At 41.5% G+C, this 23,876-nt stretch overlaps 1 protein-coding gene across 2 annotated transcripts in view; it reads right to left on the reverse strand.

Moving 5' to 3' along the window:
* LOC115588346 (SH3 domain-binding protein 4) overlaps positions 1 to 23,876 on the reverse strand; it is a 92,975-nt gene that overhangs the window by 46,185 nt on the left and 22,914 nt on the right. Inside the window, exon 2 of one of the 2 annotated variants that reach the window (XM_030428918.1) lies at positions 10,924 to 11,132. In XM_030428918.1, coding sequence (XP_030284778.1) covers positions 10,924 to 11,053 — 130 coding nt within the window. In that variant the 5' untranslated portion in view covers positions 11,054 to 11,132. Of the gene's footprint in view, positions 1 to 7,513; positions 7,740 to 10,923; positions 11,133 to 23,876 lie in introns of those variants that run through there. The other variant, XM_030428919.1, reaches the window with a different exon arrangement.

Here is a 23,876-nt window from a genome sequence, read left to right on the forward strand (position 1 = left end):
GACTGAGGGGAAACTGAAAATCCGATCACTAATTCATCCTTTTCACTTGTTTGCATGTCTTGAAGGAGAAGGATGAACAAAGTCTACTTACTGTTCAGTTTCACCTCTCTAACTAGACCGATTTATCTCATCAACAAGAACTGACGTGAAGTTTATATCAAGTCTCAGGTCTCTCAGGAAATATTTTGTCATTGTAACTGTAACTAGAATATTAATTGTGTAATGCAGTATACCATGATACAGTGAAACTCATAACTCATATTATTTAGATGTTTATTGTGTTGTGGACATTTTATACCTTTGCAATCATATTCCAGGGCCAAATGTTGCCGTGATGATACACACACACACACACACACACACACACACACACACACACACACACACACACACAAAGCAGTGTTTGCAGCAGCAATGCAGTTTAACTTTGCTGACAGGGTGACAGAAGATGAGTGATTGTAAGCAGAGTTAAAGCACTACTGTTGATGTCCCCTTCAGGAATTGCTCATGACAAAATGTCATGTACATAGGTGTGATTGGCAAAGGACAAAAAAGCAGGAAAATATATGGCTGAACTACGTCTCTCTTTACATTTATTTTGTCCCGTTGTTGGCTTCAGCTAAGTAAGGGATAATGTATTGAACGGCGGTCATTATTGTTTTTCAGCAGAGAAATAAAGTTTGCCAAATCGACGCCATTTCGCTTCTCCCTCTTCCCTGCATTCCTCTCTTTTTCTTTTCTTGACCGGTGATGACAACTCAGCCTTTTGCCAAGAGTTGAAATCACTGTATTTCCCAAAAATGTTAAAGTTAATGTGAAACTCATCCATACCAGTGACCTGGGAGTAGGCTTGGGCGGTAATACGGTAATACGTTATACCACGGGGTCATAAAAATAGCAACGGTATCAGTTTCAATACCGTCATTAAAAAAAAATGCAATTCACTTATATAGGAGATAAGGATTAATTATGAAATATAATTCATTAAATGCCTAAAAATGATTCTATGTCCAGGAGCACTTATGTGTGGTTGTCATCACGTGACAGCGCGGAGGCGAGAGAGACAGAGAGAGGGAGAAAGATGGCAAGTCGCGCACCGAGTGACCTGGTCTCTAAGAAAAACACGACTTCTGCAGTTTAGCAGTATTTCGGGTTCCGACTTAATGAGAAGGGAGAGGCAGCAAATACTGACGAGGCGATTTGCAAATTGTGCGATAAAAAGGTGACCGCCAGAGATGGAAACACCTCTAACTTAAGGACTCTTCTCCGGATCAACCACCCGCTTACTGCTGCGATGCATTTGGCCCCGAGTTCGCTCAGCGCAACAGTTTCAACACCTCCCACTGATACCGATGCAGGGCCAACTACAACTCGGTCCACCGCTACTTACACGCAGCCGACAATAATGGGGGCCTTCGGGAAAGCAACAAAGTACAAACGGGACAGTGTACGTTGGAAAACCTGCACTGATGCAGTGACAAAATAAATGCCGAAGGAAATGGTCTCCTTCCATACGGTGGAAAAAAAGTTGTTTAAGGACATGGTAAAGGTCCTAGATGCCCAGTACGAGCTGCCTGGACGGAAACATTTCTCTCAAACGGCCGTCCCACGTTTATATAATAAAGTTAAAGACGAGGTTCAAGTTCTGCTGTCCGAGGCAGACAGTTATTCCTTAACAACTGACATGTGGTGGTCAGTTAACATGACACCATATATGTCGCTTAACTGTCCACACCATTAGGCCTACATCTGAGTGGAAACTAGAATCCAAATGCCTCCAAACTACATATTTTCCTGAGAGTCATACAGCGGACAATCTTGCTGCTGCGCTCAGACATGCACTTCAGGACTGGCAGCTTGACGACAAAAAACTTTCAGCCATAACCACTGACAACGCTACCAACATTTCTGCCGCAATCAGGTCCCTGAATTGGCAGTGGCTCAACTGCTTCGGTCACAATCTGAACTTGGCCGTCACAAATGCATTGCATGACCAGAGGCAAAAAAACGAGCGTGCCCTCGGACTGTGCCGTAATATTGTCGGGGCCTTTTCACACAGCTGGCAGCGTAAGAGTGAACTCCACAAGAAGCAAGTGGAGTTGGGACTCCCAGAACACAGTCTCATTACGGTAAGCATACATTTGTATCTGAATATCTGAATCTGTTATGGTTAGATGATGCAACTAAGAATATAATGTAATACTATACATTAATGGGCTTGCTTGCTTATTTATTTTATTTATTTATTCATTCATTCATTCATTCATCCATCCATCCATCGGCAGGACTGCGCAACTTGCTGGGGCTCCAAACTGGCAATGGTGGAGCGCATCCTCGAGCAGGCCCAAGCGATCAGACACGTCCTGTCTGATGACAGAAGGCGCAGCCTGTCCCTGACCTGGCAGGACATGGTGTCTTGAAAGCTGTTCACGACGCACTGAAACCAGTCGGTGACTTCACTGATATTTTGTCAAGAGAGAATTATGTGACTAGTTCCTCTATCCTCCCCATTCTCCAGCTCTGCAGGGACAATGTGTTGGCTTTGTCAGAAAACGACCTCCAGCTAACAAATTCAATAAAAACTGGAATTCTAAAAAAGCTGGAGGCCAAGTATGAATCAGATTCAGTGCGCAAATTAATGCAAAAATGCACTTTCCTCGACCCTCGTTACCGTGGAGGATATGAAACTGATGTCAACGCATTGGCTGAGACCAAGGCTGCATTACAGGCTGAGATCGTGAGTTTAGAGGGGCAAGCACCAGCAGGTCAAGTGGCCATCAGAGTGAACCGCCATGGAAAACGATGACTCTGGGAAGTCTCCTGCAAAAACGAGCCGATGCAGTGGCAGGTCCTGTCGGCACAGTAGAGGAGCGAGCCGGAGCTGAAATAGCAGCCTACTCTTTGGAGCCTGTTATTCAGGGAGACGAGGACCCACTTCTTTGGTGGAAATGTGCGGCCGGGCGTTTTCCCCAGATGTCGCGAGTGGCCCGAAAATACCTGTGCATCTGTGCCACAAGCTCACCATCAGAGCGGGTTTTCATGACCGCAGGTAAAGTTGTAAGCCCACAACTTGCCCTATTAAAGCCGGAAAAAGTGAACATGCTGGTTTTTCTGGTGAAAAACCTTGACTAGATTTGTTGCCACTTGCCACACAAGTTATTCGCACTGTGTGTTTGCACGCATGCGTTTGTTTGTATTTTTTTTATTATTATTCATTTTATTTAATTGTTTCAGGTATTTTTATTTGGTTTTCATTTAAAAAAAGACGACTGGAAGACTGGACTGTGTTTTAAATTAGGCCTACTGATTTGCAATAATTGCTATAATATGGATGTTTATGTTAATTCAACTCTGGTTGACTGTTGTGGGCCTGTTTGCACTTTTTTATAAGCTGCTATTTGTTGTTATTAAAAGTTGTTCGGTCTGTGATTTTATTTAATTGATTTGTGTGCGCGAAAACCGTTCTGGACGTTTATGTTAATTTAATTATGATTGACTGTTGTATTTGCACTTTTTTTAAGCTGCTATTTGTTTCTAATAAAAGTTGTTAATATTGTACATGTTATGTTGTTATTGTTTCAGTATTAGCCTTTGGTATTCAGTTTCCGAACGATGAAGGCACAGGTTAACAGTTTGGTGTCTGAGCCTGACGTCATAATTTTTAATTAGTCATGGTAATACCGTATACCATGGTAAAATAGGGAGGAGGTTTGACGGCATCAAAATTTGGATACCGCCGAACTCTACCTAGAGTACGTATTTTCCAATATGAAGTAGACTACAGATCAGCTGACGTCGCTTAGCGACCGAAAACGCTGGGGTGATAAGTGACTGGACTACTTGTGGAGCAAAGATTTTAGAGCGCGGGGTGATACGAAATACGTGAATCAGAGGCAAAAAGGCCATTTTCCTTGACGATGGTCAAATACGCTTAGCAGCGGTCAATTATACGAAAATAATTGACCGCCGAACGTCGGGAAGGCCGATTCAAGTGAATGGAGCATTCTACAGCATTAGGAAGAGCCGTATAATAAGAAAGAAATAGTTCGCCCCACATTTCCAAAATTCTTAGAACACAGTGTTTCCCCTAGATTTTTTTGTAGCAGTAGTGCTTTGAGTCGGTAACCTAACAACACTAGAACATTTTGAAAATAACCCTTTAAATGGTGACTACTGGTGAGATTTTTGGAAAAAAAAATCATTTTCAGAATTTCAGAATCAGAATCGAAGACATGAGACATGATAGTGTACATGTTGACATTGCTGCTTGAAAATATGTAAACCTCTTGAGCATTAGAGAACTTTTTTAACCATGATTTTCTCTATTATTATATCTTATGGAAACAGAATCTATTTCAGAAGTCAGTGGGCCACATGACATGGAAGCTATTGAGAAAAAAATAATAATTTCTGCATAATAATATTCATATAAAATAGAGGAAGCACTAAAATACAATAAAAAGAGCTGTGTCACATTAGTCCAGTTTACTAATACAATCTGCTGCTGGATTGGAATCACTGGGTCACATGACATGGAAGATATCGAAAAAACTGCAATTATTTTGTATCAATATATTTATGCTCAGCTTTGGTGGAGCTCTGCTTTGAATGAAGCTCCATCGTACATGAGCCTCATTTTCAGGTCGGAAAAGCCGGATTTCTGGATTTATCCGGAAGAATCAATCTACTGCATGTAATTGTCCCTTCCAAATATGATTTTGGCCCTGCATAGTTGAAATTTTCAGATGAGCTTAACAGACTGGCTCATTACACCTCACATGTACAGTAAATTATGTACAGATTACATACCCTGAACAAAAATATAAACGCAACACTTTTGTATTGCTCTCATTTTTCATGAGCTGAATTCAAAGATCTAAAACCTTTTCTATATACACAAAAGAACCATTTCTCTCAAATATAGTTCACAAATCTGTCTAAATCTGTGTTAGTAAGCACTTCTCCTTTGCCGAGATAATCCATCCCACCTCACAGGTGTGGCATACCAAGATGCTGATCAGATGGCATGATTATTGCACGGGTGTGCCACAATAAAAGGCCACTCTAAAATGTTCAGTTATATCACACAACACAATGCCACAGGTGTCACAAGTTTTGAGGGAGCGTGCAATTGGCGTGCTGACAGCAGGAATGTCCACCAGAGCTGCTGCCCGTGAATTGAATGTTCATTTCTCTATCATATTATCATATATAGTGGCCTTTCATTGTCTGACGGTGTTGACGGCGGAGAATTACGCAGTTACAAAAGCACAGAAGCATACAACTACCTGCAGTAACCAAATAGGGAAAGTACTGTTGTAGAAAGACAGCAAGGCAGCAGTAGAGCCCAGCCAGAGCGTCACTAAAGCTAAACCTACAGCATGGACAGGGTTCGTACACATTTTTCAAGGTCAAATTCAAGCACTTTTCAAGCACTTTTAAGTGTCATTTTCAAATTTTTCCAGCACCTTATTGCTGGGGTAAAATACATATCTACAGGAATATATACACTCATTTTTGTACATTGTATTATGCTGCGAACATCTAAAATCATGTTTCATAATAGCAAGAAGTTTAGAAATTAAAGGAGAACACAAAGTTTTATCCAAAAAAATGGAAGCCACTTGGCGTTCTTCAGGAACACTCGCACCGAGACAATGAGAGACTGAGAGCACCCTGTTATTTTCTTTTTTGACATAGATCTTTATGTTTCAGAATGCAGTGTTGGGAGTAACGCGTTACAAAAGTAATGCAATTACTGTAATGCATTACTTTTTGGTGTAACACAGTAATGTAAACAAAAAAAGGTAATATTTTACTCAGTACAAATCTCAGTAACGCGTGTTATAATGCATATAATGCATATAATGAGAACTTTTGATCGAGGAGAAGATGACTGGAAGGATGTGAAGAACATTATAGTTAAGTGCATTTTGTGTGCAAAACCAAAAGATCTCTCTACCTCGCAAAATAGCACAAGTCATTTAACGAAACCTCTAGAGTGGTGTCACACTAACATTAAGCTAGTGACCAAAAGAAAGCAAACTGAGGATGAGAGCAGAGAAAAAACATTCTCCTGTACTGCGATGCTTGAACCTCAAGAAGCGAGGAGACTGGTGGCAGAGTATGTTGTCAAAGACATGCTGCCACTTTCAACAGTGGATTCTCTGTCTTTTATAAAAATTGTGAGCAAGATCCCCGTCCAGGCTAGCAATGACAAGGTAAGCTATTATTGCCTCAACAGGTTAGTGCTGCTGGGCTACTGACTGTAATATAAATATAGCGACATAATGTCAGTCTGTGTTACATCAGTTTGTATCCAGATAAAACATACAAAAACTTCTGTTAAACACAATAAACATTAGCTAAAGGGCCTTACAATGTAGGCTCCCACCTGTTTTTGAAAGGTCTGCCCAAACTGAATTTGAGTGTTCTCGACCATTTTGAGATGTACGACCACTTTCTGCCCCATGAACAGATTTAGGCTACACTGGAAATCAATGTGTGTGTTTCAAAAAATGTCAATACAATGTAGATGCATTCTAAGAATATGTACTGTCCCTGATATATAGAGATGTTTAATCACATCTAGAGGACAGAAGCTTTTAGAAAATGCTTTCCCTTACGTTAATAACGATCAAGGTGTTGACATACAAAAAGTTATGACACATACTGATTTTTCAATGTAAATATTCTCATGAAACAGGTACTGCACCCCAAATGTTTCAATTTTAACACTGCAATTCATGTTCAGTATGGCCAGCCCTTTCAAAAACTGTTGTTTTCAGCGTTAGTGGTTGTATATGTTGGTGAAAGTAACTTAAAAGTAATGCAACAGTAGTGTAATGCCTTACAATTAGAATACAGTAATATCACAATGTAATAAAGTTACTGAAATGACAGTAACAAGTAATAAATAATGCTTTACTTGTTTGGAGTAACTTGCCCAACACTGTCAAAATGTGTCACCTATCTGTAAGAAGTCTTGGCTTGCCATCTAATTTACTTTATTAGAAGTAAGTAATGAGAAGTGGAGACAGTGAACATTCCCTTTTCACACTTCAAGCTCTGACTGATGTCAGTGCCTGGTGTGACGTCACAGAGACAAACTGAACAGTCAGTTTCTGACTCTGGCACTTTAGCTCTGCTGTTCACCCGTGTGAGTGACTCGTCTGCTGACTGGCTGTCAGCAGAGGAGAGATGCTCTGTGCTGCACAGAGTGCTGTTCGCTTATTAATCAAAGTTTATTAATATCGAACGTGTCATCAGTCCAAATTGCATCAAATTCCACCTTCTCCTCAGCTACCAGGCTGCATGTGTGACGACACACACACACATGCCATAGACTGCATACACAGACAGTCAGGCGCTAACTTAACGAGGTCACGTAACGTGATTAATGGTCCGCTAATTATTCTTTAGCTTGTTATGGTTTAGCTAACGTTAGCGGTTAGCATAAACAAAGTGTTAACATGCAGCGTTGGCCTAAGTTACTCAAAAAGTCTTCACTTACATGTCATGTGACTTTAGAGCGCAGACTCTCCCACTGCACACATCTGCACATCCTTTTTGCAGACTTTGCATGACGCCACTCTTTGATTCGGTCCTCGTCATAACCATAGTTTGTACTTATAATTTTCAAGCCAATGCTCGTTAACACAGCAGCCTCCCGGCATGTTGTCATCTCCTGCTGTCGCTCTTCTAAGAGGGGCGGGGCTACACACAGACTGGCAGGTCACAGAGAGGAGCAGAGAGGCTCAGCGGAGCCCAGGAGAAAACATCTCCACATACGGTTTTCTTACCGATTTTATTTCTCCTTGTAATAAGCAAACTATCCAGTCCATCTCAATTTTGTGAAAGACATAGAGTTATAATGTCAAGCACTTTCAAGCACTTAAACTAAAATCCAAGCACTTTTTAGGCCTTGAAAATACAACATTGAAATTCAAGCACTTTACACGGATTTCAAGCACCCGTACGAACCCTGCATGGATAATGCTGAAGTCGTGGAGACAGGCAGCTGCTCGTGCATTACCGGGTTAGGGAAGTCATGTAGTCATGCAGCAGCTATTCTGTGGAAGGTATTCATAAACCCAAATATTTATTTTAGTCTCAAAGCCGCCAGCCACGCTAGTCTCTGACATGTATGTCGAAGTTATTTATTCTCTGCACAAGAAAATTACAACAATTCAACTTTCTTGTATTGTTGTGGTAATCAACAAAGGCAAATGTTGTACCTGAGCTCATTTAAAAAAACTATTTAGCATTTATCAGTGTTGTTTTTGGCAGCCATTTTAGATTTAGTCTTAGTCTTATGGACTAAAATGCTTTTTAGTTTTAGTCAAATTTTAGTCACTTCTATATGTGATTTTAGTCGAGTTCTAGTCGACGAAAACTCAAACAGGTTTTAGTCTAGTTTTAGTCAGTTTAAGTAAAAAACAAAAACAAAACAAGTATAGTCTTTTATCAAATTAATTTAGGTCAATCAAAAGATCTACAAGCTCACAATGTGTTGAACTTGTAGATCAGATTTTCACAGCTTATGTGTGACACTCTTGTATGATGAAGTAGGGCATCAATTCATGACAAAAACTGTTGAAATGTGCTGATATGTGCTGATTGTTATTCTATACCTTGTGGTTTTGTACACTTAAATTGTTCAATAAAAAAAAAAAAAAGTGACAACAAATTTGTCCTCAAAATAAGAGCTTTACATTGCACCCTATTTGAGTTTAGAACTGGGGTCTTAGCGGGGGGCTTTTAATTTGAAAAGTAGCGACCGTTACTAGCTTGCTGCTACAGCAGCAGTGAACAACGAAGAAGACAGAGACCGAGGAGACGCTAGCATCTCCCGGGTCTCAGCGGCTGTCCAGTTGCTACACGAACATTAAGCAGAGATGTCATGCATTTTAAAACGTCTGACAGACCACCCACTAACATTTACGTCCATTCTCGTCTCGTCAACGAAAACTCCTCGAAACACGAAACACACATCTCGTCATGTTTTAGTCATGAAAGAGCCATGTTTATCTCGTCACCGTCTCGTTATCGTCATGAAAAAAAGGGGCATCAACGAAATAATTTCGTCATCGTCATCGTCGACGAAAACAACACTGGCATTTATGACATAACACTAGTTGTTTTGGGTTAGCTTGGCCACGGCGGTCAGTCACGCAGTTGCAAAGAAACCTGAAACTGTAGACATTTTTATACTGGGCAGCAAGCCGCCAATTCAGCTGTCCTTTTTGTGGCTAACTAGAAAGCCGCTGAGATCCAGGAGATGCTAGCGTCTCCTCAGTCTCTGTAGCTGTCTTCGTTGTCCGCTTGTTGTTGTAGCAGCAAGCTACTAATTGTTGCTACTTTCAAATTAAAAGCTCCCCACTAAGAACCCAGTTCTAAACTCCAGTGAGTTGTAGTGTAAAGCTCTTATTTTAAAGACAAATTCGACCTGCTTCAGTCAGTGCGTTTACATGCACAGCTTAGTCAGATTACAGCCATAGTTCGACTATGGTACTCAATCAGACAACTGCAATTATCCGAGTATACATGCCGGTGAGAAAATCGGATTATTGGCCGAAGCATGTCATACCCCGGTACGATAGGTGGCGCTGTACCCATTTCAACTAGTGGTAACATGGCCACCTCCAGCTGACCTCTTTACGTCACCAGCTGCCTCGGCATTCAAGAAAGATGGCGTACGAAGAGCGAGACGAAGCTACATCTTTGTACATTTCGTATATGGTGTACATGATAATTACACAAACTAGGGGCACAATGGCGCTCTTTCTTGCGGTTATTTCTGAGGAAAGACGCTGCCGCCGCCGTCTGTCTGCTTCCGGCTCACGGCCCCGGGGAAAAATCTTGCGCCTGCGCAGAACGCAAAATCCGATCCGATAGCTGGAACGTATACATGCAGGAATAATGCGACTATCAATTGAATAATCTGGGTGCTTTAATTCGACTATGAGAAATCCGATCCGGGGCTTGTGTCTTACATGTGGTATTATGCAGTACGGGGACCCCTCAGGGTACAGTGCTCTTTCCCTTCCTTTTCAACCTCTACACATCGGACTTCAAGCACAACACTGTGAATTGTCACCTCTAACAGTTCTCTGGCAATACAGCCATTGTTGGTTTTGTGTCTGAGGGGAACGAACAGGAATATAGGGAGGTCATCAACAATTTTGTTAACTGGTGTGAATACAACCACCTGTATATAAAACACCAGTAAAACAAAAGAGATGGTGATCAACTTCCAGAGGAGGACACCACAGATCACACCAATGAACATCCAGGGTTTGGACATAGAGATGGTGGCAAAATACAAATATATGGGTGTTCACCTTAACAATAAACTGGACTGGACCGGAAACAAGGATGCCCTGTACAAGAAAAGCCAAAATCAGCAGAATCCATCTGCTGAGGAGAATGAGGTCCTTTGGGGTGCAGAGGACATTACTTTGAACATTTTATGACTTTGTATCAGTGCTCCTCTATGCAGTGGTCTGCTGGGGAGGTAGCAGCATGGTCAGGGACAGGAAGAGACTGATCAAACTGGTTAGGAGGGCCAGCTCTTCCCTGGACTGTTAGCTGGATTCCATGGAGGTGGTGGGTGGACGTTAGCCAAGTTGACGTCAATCATGGACAACACCTCTCACCCCCTGCACCAGACTGTGGAAGTCTTGAGCAGCTCTTTCAGCAGCAGAGTCTTACACCCACTGTGTAAGAAGGAGCGATTCCACAGATCTTTTACCCCCACAGCTATCAGACTATTTAACTCAAGCACTACCCGAACAATCACTTTCCACTCACTTTGTTTTTTGTAAATAAAATAAATAAATAATTTAATTTTATGCGTATTTGTCTGTTGTGAGTGAATTTCCCTTTTTCTGTTTAGTACATTTTTCAGTTTGAGCAGCTAACCTTTGACATCAGTCAGACTGGCCTCTGACACTGCTTCACTAAGATCGATAAGCGTCCCCTCTGACTTGCAGCGTGGTAGAGAAGTGTTGTTGGTGGTGGTGGTGGTGGCTCTAATTCGATGGGCAGCCATGTTCAGACTTGTTCATAGTGTTAGCAGTGGTCTTCTTTTGCTAGTGGCCAAGTCAGATGTCAGCAGCCTCCCATGATCTCTGAAAGACAGAAAATATTGGGGTTACACAGGATATTTATAAGACTGGGTGCGGATGTATGAGACCACACTGTGCATTGCTCCCACATTCACTGAATGCAAATGAGAGAAATAGTGCGACATTACGACAGGGATGGGTCTACACCAAAATGTCTCTGTACGATTAAATATCATGACAAATAGTCCATTTGGATTTGAAGGGAGTCCCTTCAAGATGACTACAGCGTGTGAATGCAGTATACTCTCTGGGTGCGGCATTAACCACATACTTCAGTTCAGCCTTTTTTGGTCTATCAACATCACATTATCAAAATTTTAAAAATGTGATCTTTTTAATTTAAGAAATCAATTCTGAAACCTTGATTTCTTTGTACCCAGCCCTACAGTCCTGAATACAATATTTTTCATGACTAGTGCAGTGCCCGTAGGAAATATATATTCCTATAGAAAAGTGGGAGGTTAAGTAGGTTTTTCCTGGATGGCCAAATGAGGCTGTGTTTGAGGGTGGGACGTCAGGGATATTTAGGTTTGTTATGAAATCCGAAATTCCAGGGTATAATTGGCCGTTTTTGACTATTTTTGATTGTGCCATTATATTTCACCTTAAAAACTATTTACTTTGTGTCAGTATTTTCAGCACAACCTCACATGTGTGACTGTACAGTTATTTTTTTATTTTGATATACTGTATTAACACAATGGACCTAAAATCACAAAGAAAAACATAAAATGAGTAGAAAAAGTTAGATTTTTTTTTCTGTGAAAAAAACCACAATATAACCACAAAATAACCACAAATATGTTTAACAAACCATTTTTTATTACTTATGATGCAAATATAAATTGTTGTTTGCTAAATATGTGCATTAATTTTAAACATTTACAAAGTTATATGTAACTATTTACATTTAAATGCAGGCAATGCTCAGGTCTGCCTGTGCTCCTTCCAGCTGAATGAAGAGCTGCACTGCTTGCTCCACATTCAGCAGTCTCATTAAACAAAAAAACGATTCCACTACACACTAAACACACTACACCAAACACTACATAACACACTAACTATACACTCCAAACACGCTAAATGTCACAAATCTCTCAACTCTCAATATCGCCGTCTCTATGGCTGTCTCTACACCGACCATCGTTGCCTGACATTCATCCGCCGCCGTCCTCCCACAACTTTCCCCGTTCCTCAACAACCAAACTTCCTGCTTGGACACTTTCATGACAAAAGCCCATTTTTACCGTTTCTTCCTGCACCAGACACAAAGCAAACGTGACGGCAATGTTCGCGAAAATGCGTGGTGGACATTATTTACCCTAAGTCCGGTTTTGGACGTGCCGGTGCGTCCGATCCGTCGCCTCGGGAGGTGGGCCGTGTGGGTGGGCTAGCAGCTAGCTACACATGAACATCCACGGATTCCGATTCCACTTTGTTGTCCGCGCGTCTCCGGATCTCCTCAGACCCAAACAGACTCAGTCCGGACTCGTTTAGTCTCATTAATCCACAGCAGGCAGTTTAGATGCACAGAACAGAACGGGACCGAACTGCAGGCAAATTCCCGGTCCAGCTCGCGCCGCTGCAGGTATAAATCAGTGTGTGTATAAACACACAAATGCTTGATCAAGGACCAGCACGACCCGGCCCGAGGATATTGACGGGAAATATCGTCGGCTCAGGCAGATAATCTAAACTCTACTTACACTCTCTGGCGGGCATGTAATGCCGGATGAGAGACCTGTTGTCGGCGGGATGGTCGCAGGTGGGCACATGATGCGGACGGCGGAGATAAGAGCGTGCACTGTCGGCGCGATGGGAGAATGCAAGCCGGGGACGGAGAGGGTCGGTTTGGCCCCACTGACCAGCATCAACGGCCTCTTCAGCTATCCAGACTTTACCTGGTGACAGTTGCTCTAACTATCGGGGGTAAAGTGGACACTGCAGAGACGGGTGATGGTGGTGATTTCAAACTCTCCACAGTAGCTCCTCTTGACAAAATCGATCCACCGTTTCCTTACCTTGTCGTCCTGAGGAAACTTAGATAAGCTAACAGCGCCGTCACCCTGCACACTGTGGCATCCAGGAAAGATGCACGAGCGATGTGGAGGAGACATGACTGTTTAGCTGACTGGTTGACTGGTTAGCTAGCTGCAAACTATTCTAAGAGATGCTATCCAAGACTCGAGAGTGGGCGGAAAAATCACCGTAGCTAATGCGCTGAATGTATTTATACCACTTCCGCAGCAGGGCCGGGTTTATGCAAATCATGGCCGCGTTACATAAAGCGGCCATGATTTGCATGATTTCTGACCCAACTATTAAATCCTGAACACAGAAACGTTGAAACACAGTTTGTGAGCCTAGCTCCAAAATTAAATTCTAAATGGTTGAATGGCTTTTTACATGTTTTAAGGAAATACATTTATGACCTTTTTAATGTGTTTAGAAGAAAATGGCTGAATTTGCTTTACACAGACTTTAAGGTGGGGGGTGGCAGTGGGCTCTGCAGTGATTGGCTCTGGTGCGCACGTGGCTACGGTATGCAGTGATTGGCTCTGGTGCGCACGTGACTGTGGTGGCTATGGTTAGCAATGCTAGCAAAATTCGTAAAGCATTTCTGAAATAATTTATTCACGGTATCACTGTAGTCCAAACAAATCCGACGTTGCACACCCTTGAACCAAGCAGCAGCCATGTTGAAACTCTCAGGTCAGTCTGATCCTGATCAACAGAGATATTTGAGGCAAACATATACACACACAGACAGAGATTCCTTGCTTTTATAGAGAGAGATGACTTGAACAAAGTCCTTCAATGATACATCTGGTGTGTAAGGTGTTTATCATTTGTATAATACCAGTCTGACGTTTTGGGACACATCTTCTCATTCATGGTTTTTCTTCTTTTATTATCATTTTCTACATTGTAGATCAATAATGAAGACATCAATACAAAGAAGAAATGGGAATCAGATCTTAGCATAAGATACGATGACAATGACTGGTGTAATATGCTTGAAATCTCTCAATCAGTACTAATCTCAACAAAACACAGACAAATACAGTATATTTAATAGATCATATTATACTCCATATAGACTGCACAAAATACACCACAACTCCTCACCAAACTGTCAGAGATGTAGAACCTGTGAGGGAGACTTGCTTCACATGCTCTCGAAATGTCCTAACTTAGATACCTATTGGAAATACATCATTAACATAGCTTCAAAAACTACAAAGGTCAAGATCCCCCCCCGACCTAACTATATGGATTCTGGGAGACATACAAACTCTAAATGCAAGCTTTACTAAAAAATATTTCATATTACTTGCGGGCACAGCTGGTAAAAAGTGTATTTTGCAGAATTGGAAATCAGAGTTTCCCCCATCGCGGAGACAATGGTTAAATGAATTAGCATCCTACAGCACACCTGAAAAAATCCTATTCAGTGTGAGGAGGAACCCAGAGAAGTATGAAAATATATGGGGCTCATTTTTGGCCTCACTACCATCACTTACACCACTTAAACTAGTACGTCAGTTTAAATAACTTGCTCCCCTGTACTATCTTGTATACTGAACTTTTATGATGTTGACCATTTGGGGCCTCATACAGCACTTGATTGTATTTTATTTTGCTTTTCTGATGTAACCAAAGGTAAACTTATGCAACTGTTTATTTATTTTATTTTTTATTTTTTTACCATACCAGGGCTGAGGGTGGGGGTTGGCGAGGGGTTTTGATTTTGTATGTCTGTTCTTTTTATTTGTCTTGTCAGTGTCATTACATCTATAAAAGATTCCAATAAAAATATCTTTAATTAATTTCAGTTATTTCTTCCTTTTTTTTTTGCCTTTATATGGCTTTATTGATAGATCAGCTTAAGAAGATGTGACAGCAAACAGGATGAGAGAGAGGGGGAGTGACACACAGCAAAGGGCCCCAGGCCGGGAGTTGAACCCAGGGCAGCTGCAGTGAGGACATATCCTCTGTACATGGGATGCCTGCTCTACCAACTGAGCTAAACAGCGCCACAGTTTTTCTGTTTACAATAAAGTCTATGGTAAAAATTTAAATCAGTATGACATATTTCATATGTCAATTAACATACTGTTAACGAGTATACAGCACTATACTGTGTTCATATACTATATCTGACTACTTGTATCCTTTGATGAAAACATAGCCATGTGCAGTAATCGTGATGCATTGTGATGCATCGTAGAATCGAATCAAAGCATTGACAGGATAATCATAATCAAATCATGAGACCAGTGAAGATTCAATTCAATCCAATCCACTTTATATAGCACAATTTTAACAAACACAAGGTTTCCAAAGTGCTGCACAAAAAATTTAAACAGAGATAAAAATATGTATAAAATCAACACTCTACATGGTGTCAAAAGCCAAAGAAAAGAGGTGGGTTTTAAGAAGAGTTTTAAAATGAGACAGAGAGGAGGCCTGTCTAATGTGCAGCGGCAATCCATTCCAAAGTTTTGGAGCTGCAACGGCAAAGCTCGGTCCCCTCTGAGCTTAAGCCTAGCTTTAGGCAATGTCAGGAGCAGCTGATCAGCTGACCTGAAAGATCGGCTGGGAGTGTAGGGGTGCAGCAGCTCAGAGAAGTAAGGTGGGGCAAGGCCATTCAAGGCTTTAAAAGCAATTAAAAGAATTTAAAAATGAATCCTAAAACAGATGGGCAGCCAGTGGAGTGAAGCTAAAATAGGTGAAATGTGCTCATACTTGCTTGTGCCAGTTAAAAGACATGCAGCGGCATTTTGTACCAGTCGAAGACGAGCAATGGAGGACCCACTAACCCCCATATAAAGTGCATTACAGTAATCCAGCCGAGTGGTCACAAAGGCGTGGATTACTGTCTCAAAGTGCTGTCTCGGAAGAACTGGTTTGATTATTGCCAGCTGCCTTAACTGGAAAAAGCTAGACTTCACCACAGCTTTAATCTGGCTGTCAAATTAAAGGTCTGAGTTCACTTTTACCCCCAGATTGTTCACAATTGGCTTGTGATACTGGGCCAAAGAAACCAGATCAACTGGGGGGGCACAGAAGTGCCACCAAAGACCATGACTTCTGTCTTTTCTTCATTAAAGTTCAGAAAATTTAAAGACATCTATAGCGGCTAATTGCTCCTTCCACTAGCCGCTGAGAGGCTGAGACAGGGAGAATCCACACTTAGTCTGACGCGCCGATTAATCACAACATCCACTTACTTCGCATAACGGGTTTATTGATAATATCCAAGCAAACGATGCAAAAAATTATCATTGATGTTAGATATCCGTTTCGGGTATGCGATCAAGCGTGCGGTCAACAGAAAATGTGACTCCCAACTCACCCCCTCTCTCCATCTCTTGCGAGCATGCAGGTGACAGGTAAAATAAACAGACAAGCCCCATAGGTCCGACCCACGTGACTTAACACCACAAGTGAAACAATCAACAAACAAATCTAAATCAAATATATGGCTCCTACAACATCCAAGCTTTAAAGGAACTTAGGGCAGGATTTGTAAAAAAATAAACATTCATTATAAGTATTTTAATGCTAATGGGTGATGAAGCGTTCAAAACCAAAAAGAATGAGCCCACACACATATCTCCCCATTGCCTTGAACAGGCTGTGTGCTGCATGATGTACTGCTATTCGGGGTCCGAATTTCCCGCGCAGCCCTGCGGACGTGACGTTATCTGACGCTGAAAGCGCGTCCTCGACAGCTTGGAGACCGGAAAAAGACAAGTGCAGTCCCGGAAATACTGTTTGTGTTGTTATGGACTCTGCTACGGCCGGAAAACGACCCACCACCACACAAAGTCCACTAAAAAGTAATACGAAGAAGAAAACGAAGGTTTTTATCTGTAGCAAGTCGTGAGTCTAAAAGAAGTTATGACTAAAGCCGGGCTGGCACGCGAATATACATTGGATATGCCTTCGACTCATGGAGGCAGCTTCAGCTTGAACTGGGACTGAAAACGGATGCTGACATGGCTAATTTCCTTGTAACCAGGTAAGAATACATTACAGGTCATTTTTAGAGTTAGATTTGAAAATCTTATGAGATCACCGAGGACTCGGAGTGAGCTAAAGTGCAAAGTAGCGTCAGCTTCTAACGTAGCATTAGCCGCTAACGTAGCGCTAACATGTAACTTAGTCCACTGCTTGTAACACTGATAAGTTACAGACTGCGCATTTTCCACGGTCCTTCAGTCTGAAACCGAATAGTTAGAAATATGCCCTTTTAGATATGGGACCGAAAGCCCAACTTGTATCTGGGAGGTGACGCTAGCAGCTGGCTGTAGCAATCAATCAATCAATCAATCAACTTTATTTATAAAGCACTTTTCATACATGAGTATGTAGCACAAAGTGCTTTACACAGGAAACATAAAACAATAATAAAGAAAGCCCCTCCCTCCCACCCTCCGTACTATATACATGCACACATACGTACACACACATACACACACACACACACACTCTTACTACAGGAAATAAGGAGACATGGCAAGGCACTGAGGATTGAGGAAACGCCACCTTTGGGGCCGTCCAAACTGGGAGGAGTCACAGGCTGTGCCACGGGGGGCACCAGTGCCCAGGCCCCCCGACCCTGACAGACAACGACTGGCTGGGCCAAAGGGACCCAGGGACAGCACCCCCAGCAGCATCCCAGACACAGCTCCCAGTGTGGAGGACCCCCCTGAGGAAACTCTGGAGTTAACCCTTAAAAACTAAAAACATAAGATAGGATAAAAACCCTGACAAAAGATAATTTAATGAAGTGAACAGTTAAAAGGATAAAATGCATAAGATAATAATAAATAAAATAAAACAGTATCAAAGATAAATAATAAAAATTAAAAAAAAATTAAAAATTATTTCAGATGAAAATAGTTAAAAAAAAAAAAAAAAAAAAAAACAAGATAGGAACAACAACATAAAATACGATAGAACCACATAAGAATGGAATAAGAATTTAAAATATTAGTTAAAAGCCTGATTAAAAAGGTGTGTCTTTAACCTTCCCTTAAAAATATCAACAGTCTCTGCAGACCTGAGGTTCTCCGGCAGGCTGTTCCACAAGCGGGGGCCATAGTGGCTAAATGCCGCCTCACCATGGGTTTTAGTTCTTGGTTTTGGTAGGGATAAAAGGCCAGAGCCGGAGGACCTCAGGGTCCGCAAGGGTTGATATGGTAAAAGCAGGTCAGATAAGTAGGAGGGCGCAATGCCGTTAAGACATTTAAAAACCAGTAAAAGAACCTTAAAATCGGTCCTGAAGCGCACGGGGAGCCAATGCAGTGGCTCTAAAACTGGTGTAATGTGCTCCCGCCCTCTGGTCCTCGTCAGCACTCGTGCGGCTGAGTTTTGTAATAATTGGAGATTTAGAGTACTCTTTTTGGGAAGACCAGAGAGCAGGGCATTACAATAATCTAAGCGACAGGAAATAAAAGCATGCATTAGCACCTCCGTACTGGCCTGGGAGAGAAACGGGCGGACTCTGGCTATGTTCTTAAGATGATAAAAACCCATTTTTGTCATATTTCTGACATGTGGAATAAAATTCAGCTCAGAATCAAAAATCACGCCCAGATTTTTTACTGATTGTGTTGGTTTAAAATGTTGTAGTTTTGGAAAAAGTTTCTCTCTCTGGCCTTCAGGACCTATAACTAAAACCTCAGTTTTGTCCTGGTTGAGCTGTAGGAAATTCACTGCCATCCATGACTTGATGTCTACAATGCAGTTAAGAAGGGCATCAATTTGATCTGTTTCATCAGGAGACACGGCAATGTACAGTTGTGTGTCATCAGCGTAACTATGGAAGCTGATGCCGTGTCTCCTGATGACATCCCCAAGAGGAAGCATGTAAAGATTAAAAAGAAGTGGACCTAAAATTGACCCTTGGGGAACCCCACATCCAATTTCATGGGTTCCTGAGGAGCATGTATCCATACTTACATAAAAGCATCGATCTGTGAGATAGGAACAAAACCAGTTGAGGACAGTACCAGAGAGGCCGACCAGATGGCTGAGTCTGTTTAATAAAATGTGATGGTCTACTGTATCAAAAGCAGCGCTTAGATCCAGTAGAACCAACACTGTGAGCTTTTTGTTATCTAAATTCCATCTGATGTCATTTAAAATCTTTAAAAGTGCTGTCTCGGTACTGTGGTTTCTCCTAAAACCAGACTGATGTTTCTCTAAGATGTTATTTCTGTTTAAAAAGTCATTAACTTGGTTAAAAACCAGTTTTTCTACAATTTTACTTAAAAACGGTAAGTTGGATACAGGTTGGTAGTTGTCAAAAACGTTGGGGTCTAAGTTGCTCTTCTTAAGAAGGGGCTTCACCACTGCCATTTTGAAGGCGGTGGGAAAGACACCCATCTGAAGAGAGCAGTTCATGATGTTTAAAAACTGTTCCTCAAAGAATCCATAAAATGATTTTAAGAGTGATGTGGGAATTGGGTCTAAAGGGCAGGTTGTTGGGTTTACTTGGGAGAATACTCGACCAAGTGTCCTTGCATCAACCAGGGCAAAACTCTCCAGTGTTTCCTCAGGCAAGGACAACAGTTCAGATGCGTAAACAGATAAAACTTGATGGGATAAGAGGCAGGATCTGATGTCCTTGATTTTGGTTCTGAAGTGGTCTGCAAAGTTCTTGCAAAGATCGTCTGTGGGTGTCTTAAAAACTTTATTAGAGTTAGAAGCCGTTAAAATATTAAAAGTGGAGAAGAGGAGTCGGGGGTTATTTTTATGGTTGGTGATGAGTTGTGAGAAATGGGAAATTCGTGCCTTTCTGACTGCATTATTGTAGCTTTTGAGTTGTTGACGTAAAATCTCGTAATGAACTGTCAGTTTATTTTTCCTCCATCTTCTCTCTGCACTCCTGCATTTTCTTTTTAGTTCATTGATTTCATTGTTTTTTCTCCACGGGGTGTAGGTTTTCTTTTTATTGTTTTTGTTAGAAGTGGAGCTACTGAGTCAAGAATTGACTTCAGTCTACTGTTAAAATTATCAACGATAAAATTACAAGGTGCAGGTAAAATTTCAGCAGGAGTGCTCTGTAAAATCCCCATGAAATTTGCAGCCACTTCAGAAGTTAGATAGTGCCTCCTCACTGTTCTCACCGGGGCCTCCCCTTGGTTAAAACTGGTGATGTTTAAAAAATACACAGTAGTGGTCAGACACAGCCAGGTCGGCAACAGAGGACACACCGATGGACAGGCCATGGGTTATGACCAGATCCAGGGTGTGTCCTCTGTTGTGAGTCGGCTGCATGACGTGCTGCTTAAAATCAAGACAATTCAAAAGATTTAAAAACTCTCTGGATAACGGGTCCGAGGTAACATCAATGTGTATATTAAAATCACCAGTTATTAAAATCCTGCTATAAGAGGTATGGATAATTGATAACAGGTCAGAAAATTCACTGATAAAAGAAGTAGAGTGATGAGGTGGTCTATATACGTTGATGCAGAGAATCGGAGGGCTGCTAAAAGTAAAGACATGGTGCTCAAATGACATGTAACTGTTAAAAAACACTCCATTTGAGGTTAGGGAGTCGTGGGTAATGGATGCCGTCCCACCCCCTCGTCTACCCTCTCTAGTTGAAAATAAAAAATTAAAATTTGGCGGGGAAGCCTCAGTGAGAACAGCGGGTGCGTCAGTGCCAAGCCATGTCTCAGTTAAAAGAAGACAGTCTAACTTATTATCTAAAATCACATCATTCATTAAAAAAGTTCTATTTAAAAGAGAGCGAACATTAAAAAGTGCCATGTTGATGGTGACAGGTGGCTTGTTGACTGGGGATTGTTCTGGGAGTGGTCTGAGGTTATTAACGTTCACAGAATGGGTATGGCGGTGTCTGATGTGCTGATGGAGTGTAATGATTACGGGGATGGGTGAAATGTTGGTGAGACTATGAGGTCCAAGTCCGGTGTTGTGGATACGGTGATCAGAGGTGGAACTGAATGAATAGGAGCAAGGACCTGGGGGACATCAATCAGTGCAACAGGCTAACGGTTTGTTTGGGTCTGTGTAGTCATATTAGCTGCTAGCTACACACAGCGAGCCGGCTTCCCGGCTGCTTCGTGAGTGTAGGGGATACGGCTATCAAATCAATTTTATTTATATAGCCCCAAATCACAATCACATTGCCTCAGTGGGCTTTACAATCTGTACAGTGAAATATATCATACACACAGCACCGGCTCCCGTCTCGTTCCTGTCCCTGGTAAATACAGTATTTGGGGTGTACAGTAACGGTATGTACAGGCTATGGCTTGGGGGCTATTGTGTTGACGAGTTGATGATACTGTTGTGATGTAGCTGAATAAAAGGCAGTTTAGAGCTAACCGTGAAGTGCACAATGTAAACGAGCTCAGGTGGTGCTATATAATAATTGATATTGTGCGTGTCCACAGGTCTGATAAAGTTATTATTATTGTTATTATTATTATTACGACCTTGCTTGTGAAGCACGTCTGTGTGGTTGAGTCCTTTGGGGTGGGTGGGCTAAAAGAGTGGTCTCAACTCATCAATAGAGCATTTAGCCTTTATTTTTCTCTTGTTGTACCTTACACACAAAATTGCTCCAGACATTATACATTACGTTGTAAGTAAAGCAGGAGAAATTGTTTGTAAAAGTGAAACACACAATAGTACTGACTGAGGCAAGTATTTTGATATTATTATTGTTACAGGCAAACATTGCATGGCCATAGTTGTTCTGACCAAAGAGAAAAGACACCAAGGTAGCAAAGTCACAGCCAGCTTGCTGACTGAGACTCTAACTTTTTAAAATATTGCTGTTTTCCAGCTATCAGAAGAACTCCTGAAGCTGCTACTCGGGGAAGTAAGGAGATGAGAGCATCAACACCCAGCAAGCGAATAGCTGCTAAACTCTCTCATCGATTATCACCAATTGAACCAGTGTCTGAGGGGTTAGTATGTTTTTACTTTCTAAGTTTTGGTCATTAGGAATTTCAATCTTTTCAGAATAAAGACAAAACATTGTAAAATGTTATAATATAACATGATAATTACCAGATTTGATTATGGAGCATTGGTATGTGTTCTAACGCTACTGTTCTCTTCTCTCCATAGAGGCCTCAGCTACATGATCCAGAGACGTGAGCAAGAAAAGAGAGAAGACAAGACCGTCTTGTTTACCACACATTTATTTTATTATAAACATGTAAGAAAAATACAAAATAAACTTTGTACATACTGCAAATTTGAAAAATACTGTAAACTTTGAAAATAAATATAAAAATATATAATGTACATAAATAGTTTTTATTTTTGGATGAAAGTGGAATCTTTGGCTAAGAAATGTTTTTTTTTTTTTAGGTATTGTGGTCACAGGGACACAAAACAGGAGAAAATATCAGTCAGGAACCCTAAATGGAGCTTCTTTGTAACCTGTGTAGTTTGCAAAGGGGTCAGGGAAGTTTAACCAGATACGAAGAACACAGCAGCTCGGTATCGGCCTTCAGTTCCCTCTTCTCTGATGCCCATCCTGCCAGATCGTAAATCGCCGGTAGGAAGCAAACCGAAACTCTCGGTTATCGCTGCCCACATCTTGGCTGTCCTCCAGAGCAAAGATGTTGTTCCACATCATCCTAACCAGACGCAGTGTACCCTCATCCAGGCAGTACATCTCCATGTGTGCCACTCCTTCCAGAGTCAATTCCAAATCCTGAAACAAAAAACATTGAGAACAATACTAGTAAGAATAACTTTAGTAATCCTCAAAGTGATGTTTTGATTTTATTTGATGTTATTTTTATTCTGATTCAACTTAGTATAATACCAGTTATGACATAATGACATTTGTGTTTCCTTGTATTTACTTTGTTATGGCGCAGTGCTATTCATACCATTTATATTGTCTTATAATGGAAATGATTTCACAAATGATCTCACTGGCACTGGCACATAACGTGGCTTGAGATATTGAATCATACTATTGCTGTTGCATGATAATAACTGCACACTAATGTCAGCTTGTTAGCAAGCTTTATCCAATGTTATAAATATTAGCTATGTTGGTAATTACCACAGTCAGAAATTAGCTGCAGCCACAAGCCAAATGCTCGTCAAACACCATAACATTGTTAGCAGTCACATTAGCTTCAATCACAAAGCAATGGTTATCGCTAGCTTGTTATTCACTGTGGCTGGTGAAATTTGAACTTTAGTAACCATTTGGCCAGTGTAAGGTAAGCGTACTTTACATTACAACTGTCGTTTTGCTGAATTGATGCGCTAATGTTGTCAAAGAAACATACTAAAGCTGCACTAAGATAAACACTTAGTTTACTTACTTCGTCTCTTGACATCATGCTGTTCGCTGATGTAGGCTACCAAGGTAGTTCCGCGGAGGTATGCGAGGAAGTCTTGCAGTAAACGGTCGCGTGAACAGCGAGCAAACAAATAACCGTGTCACAGCATCAGCTGCACTGCTGTGAAGAGTTCTTGCGCGCTCCCGCGCCGGCTTGGCTGATGGCTGCAGTTACCCAAACGGCCGTCGTGTCGCTATTGAGTCTTATTTCGTGATCCTGCCCTAAGTTCCTTTAAGGTCACGTAAACACTTCAGCAGTGGGTTAACAGAGTAGGAATCAGTCTTTTTGCGGGGGACATAGATCTGGCTGTCATCCGCATAGCAGTGAAAAGAAATGCCATGTTTCCTGAGAATGGAACCAAGTGGGTGTAGATAGAGAGAAAATA

Source organism: Sparus aurata, chromosome 9 (genome assembly GCF_900880675.1).
Source record: "Sparus aurata chromosome 9, fSpaAur1.1, whole genome shotgun sequence".
Classification (NCBI taxonomy): Eukaryota; Metazoa; Chordata; class Actinopteri; order Spariformes; family Sparidae; genus Sparus; species Sparus aurata.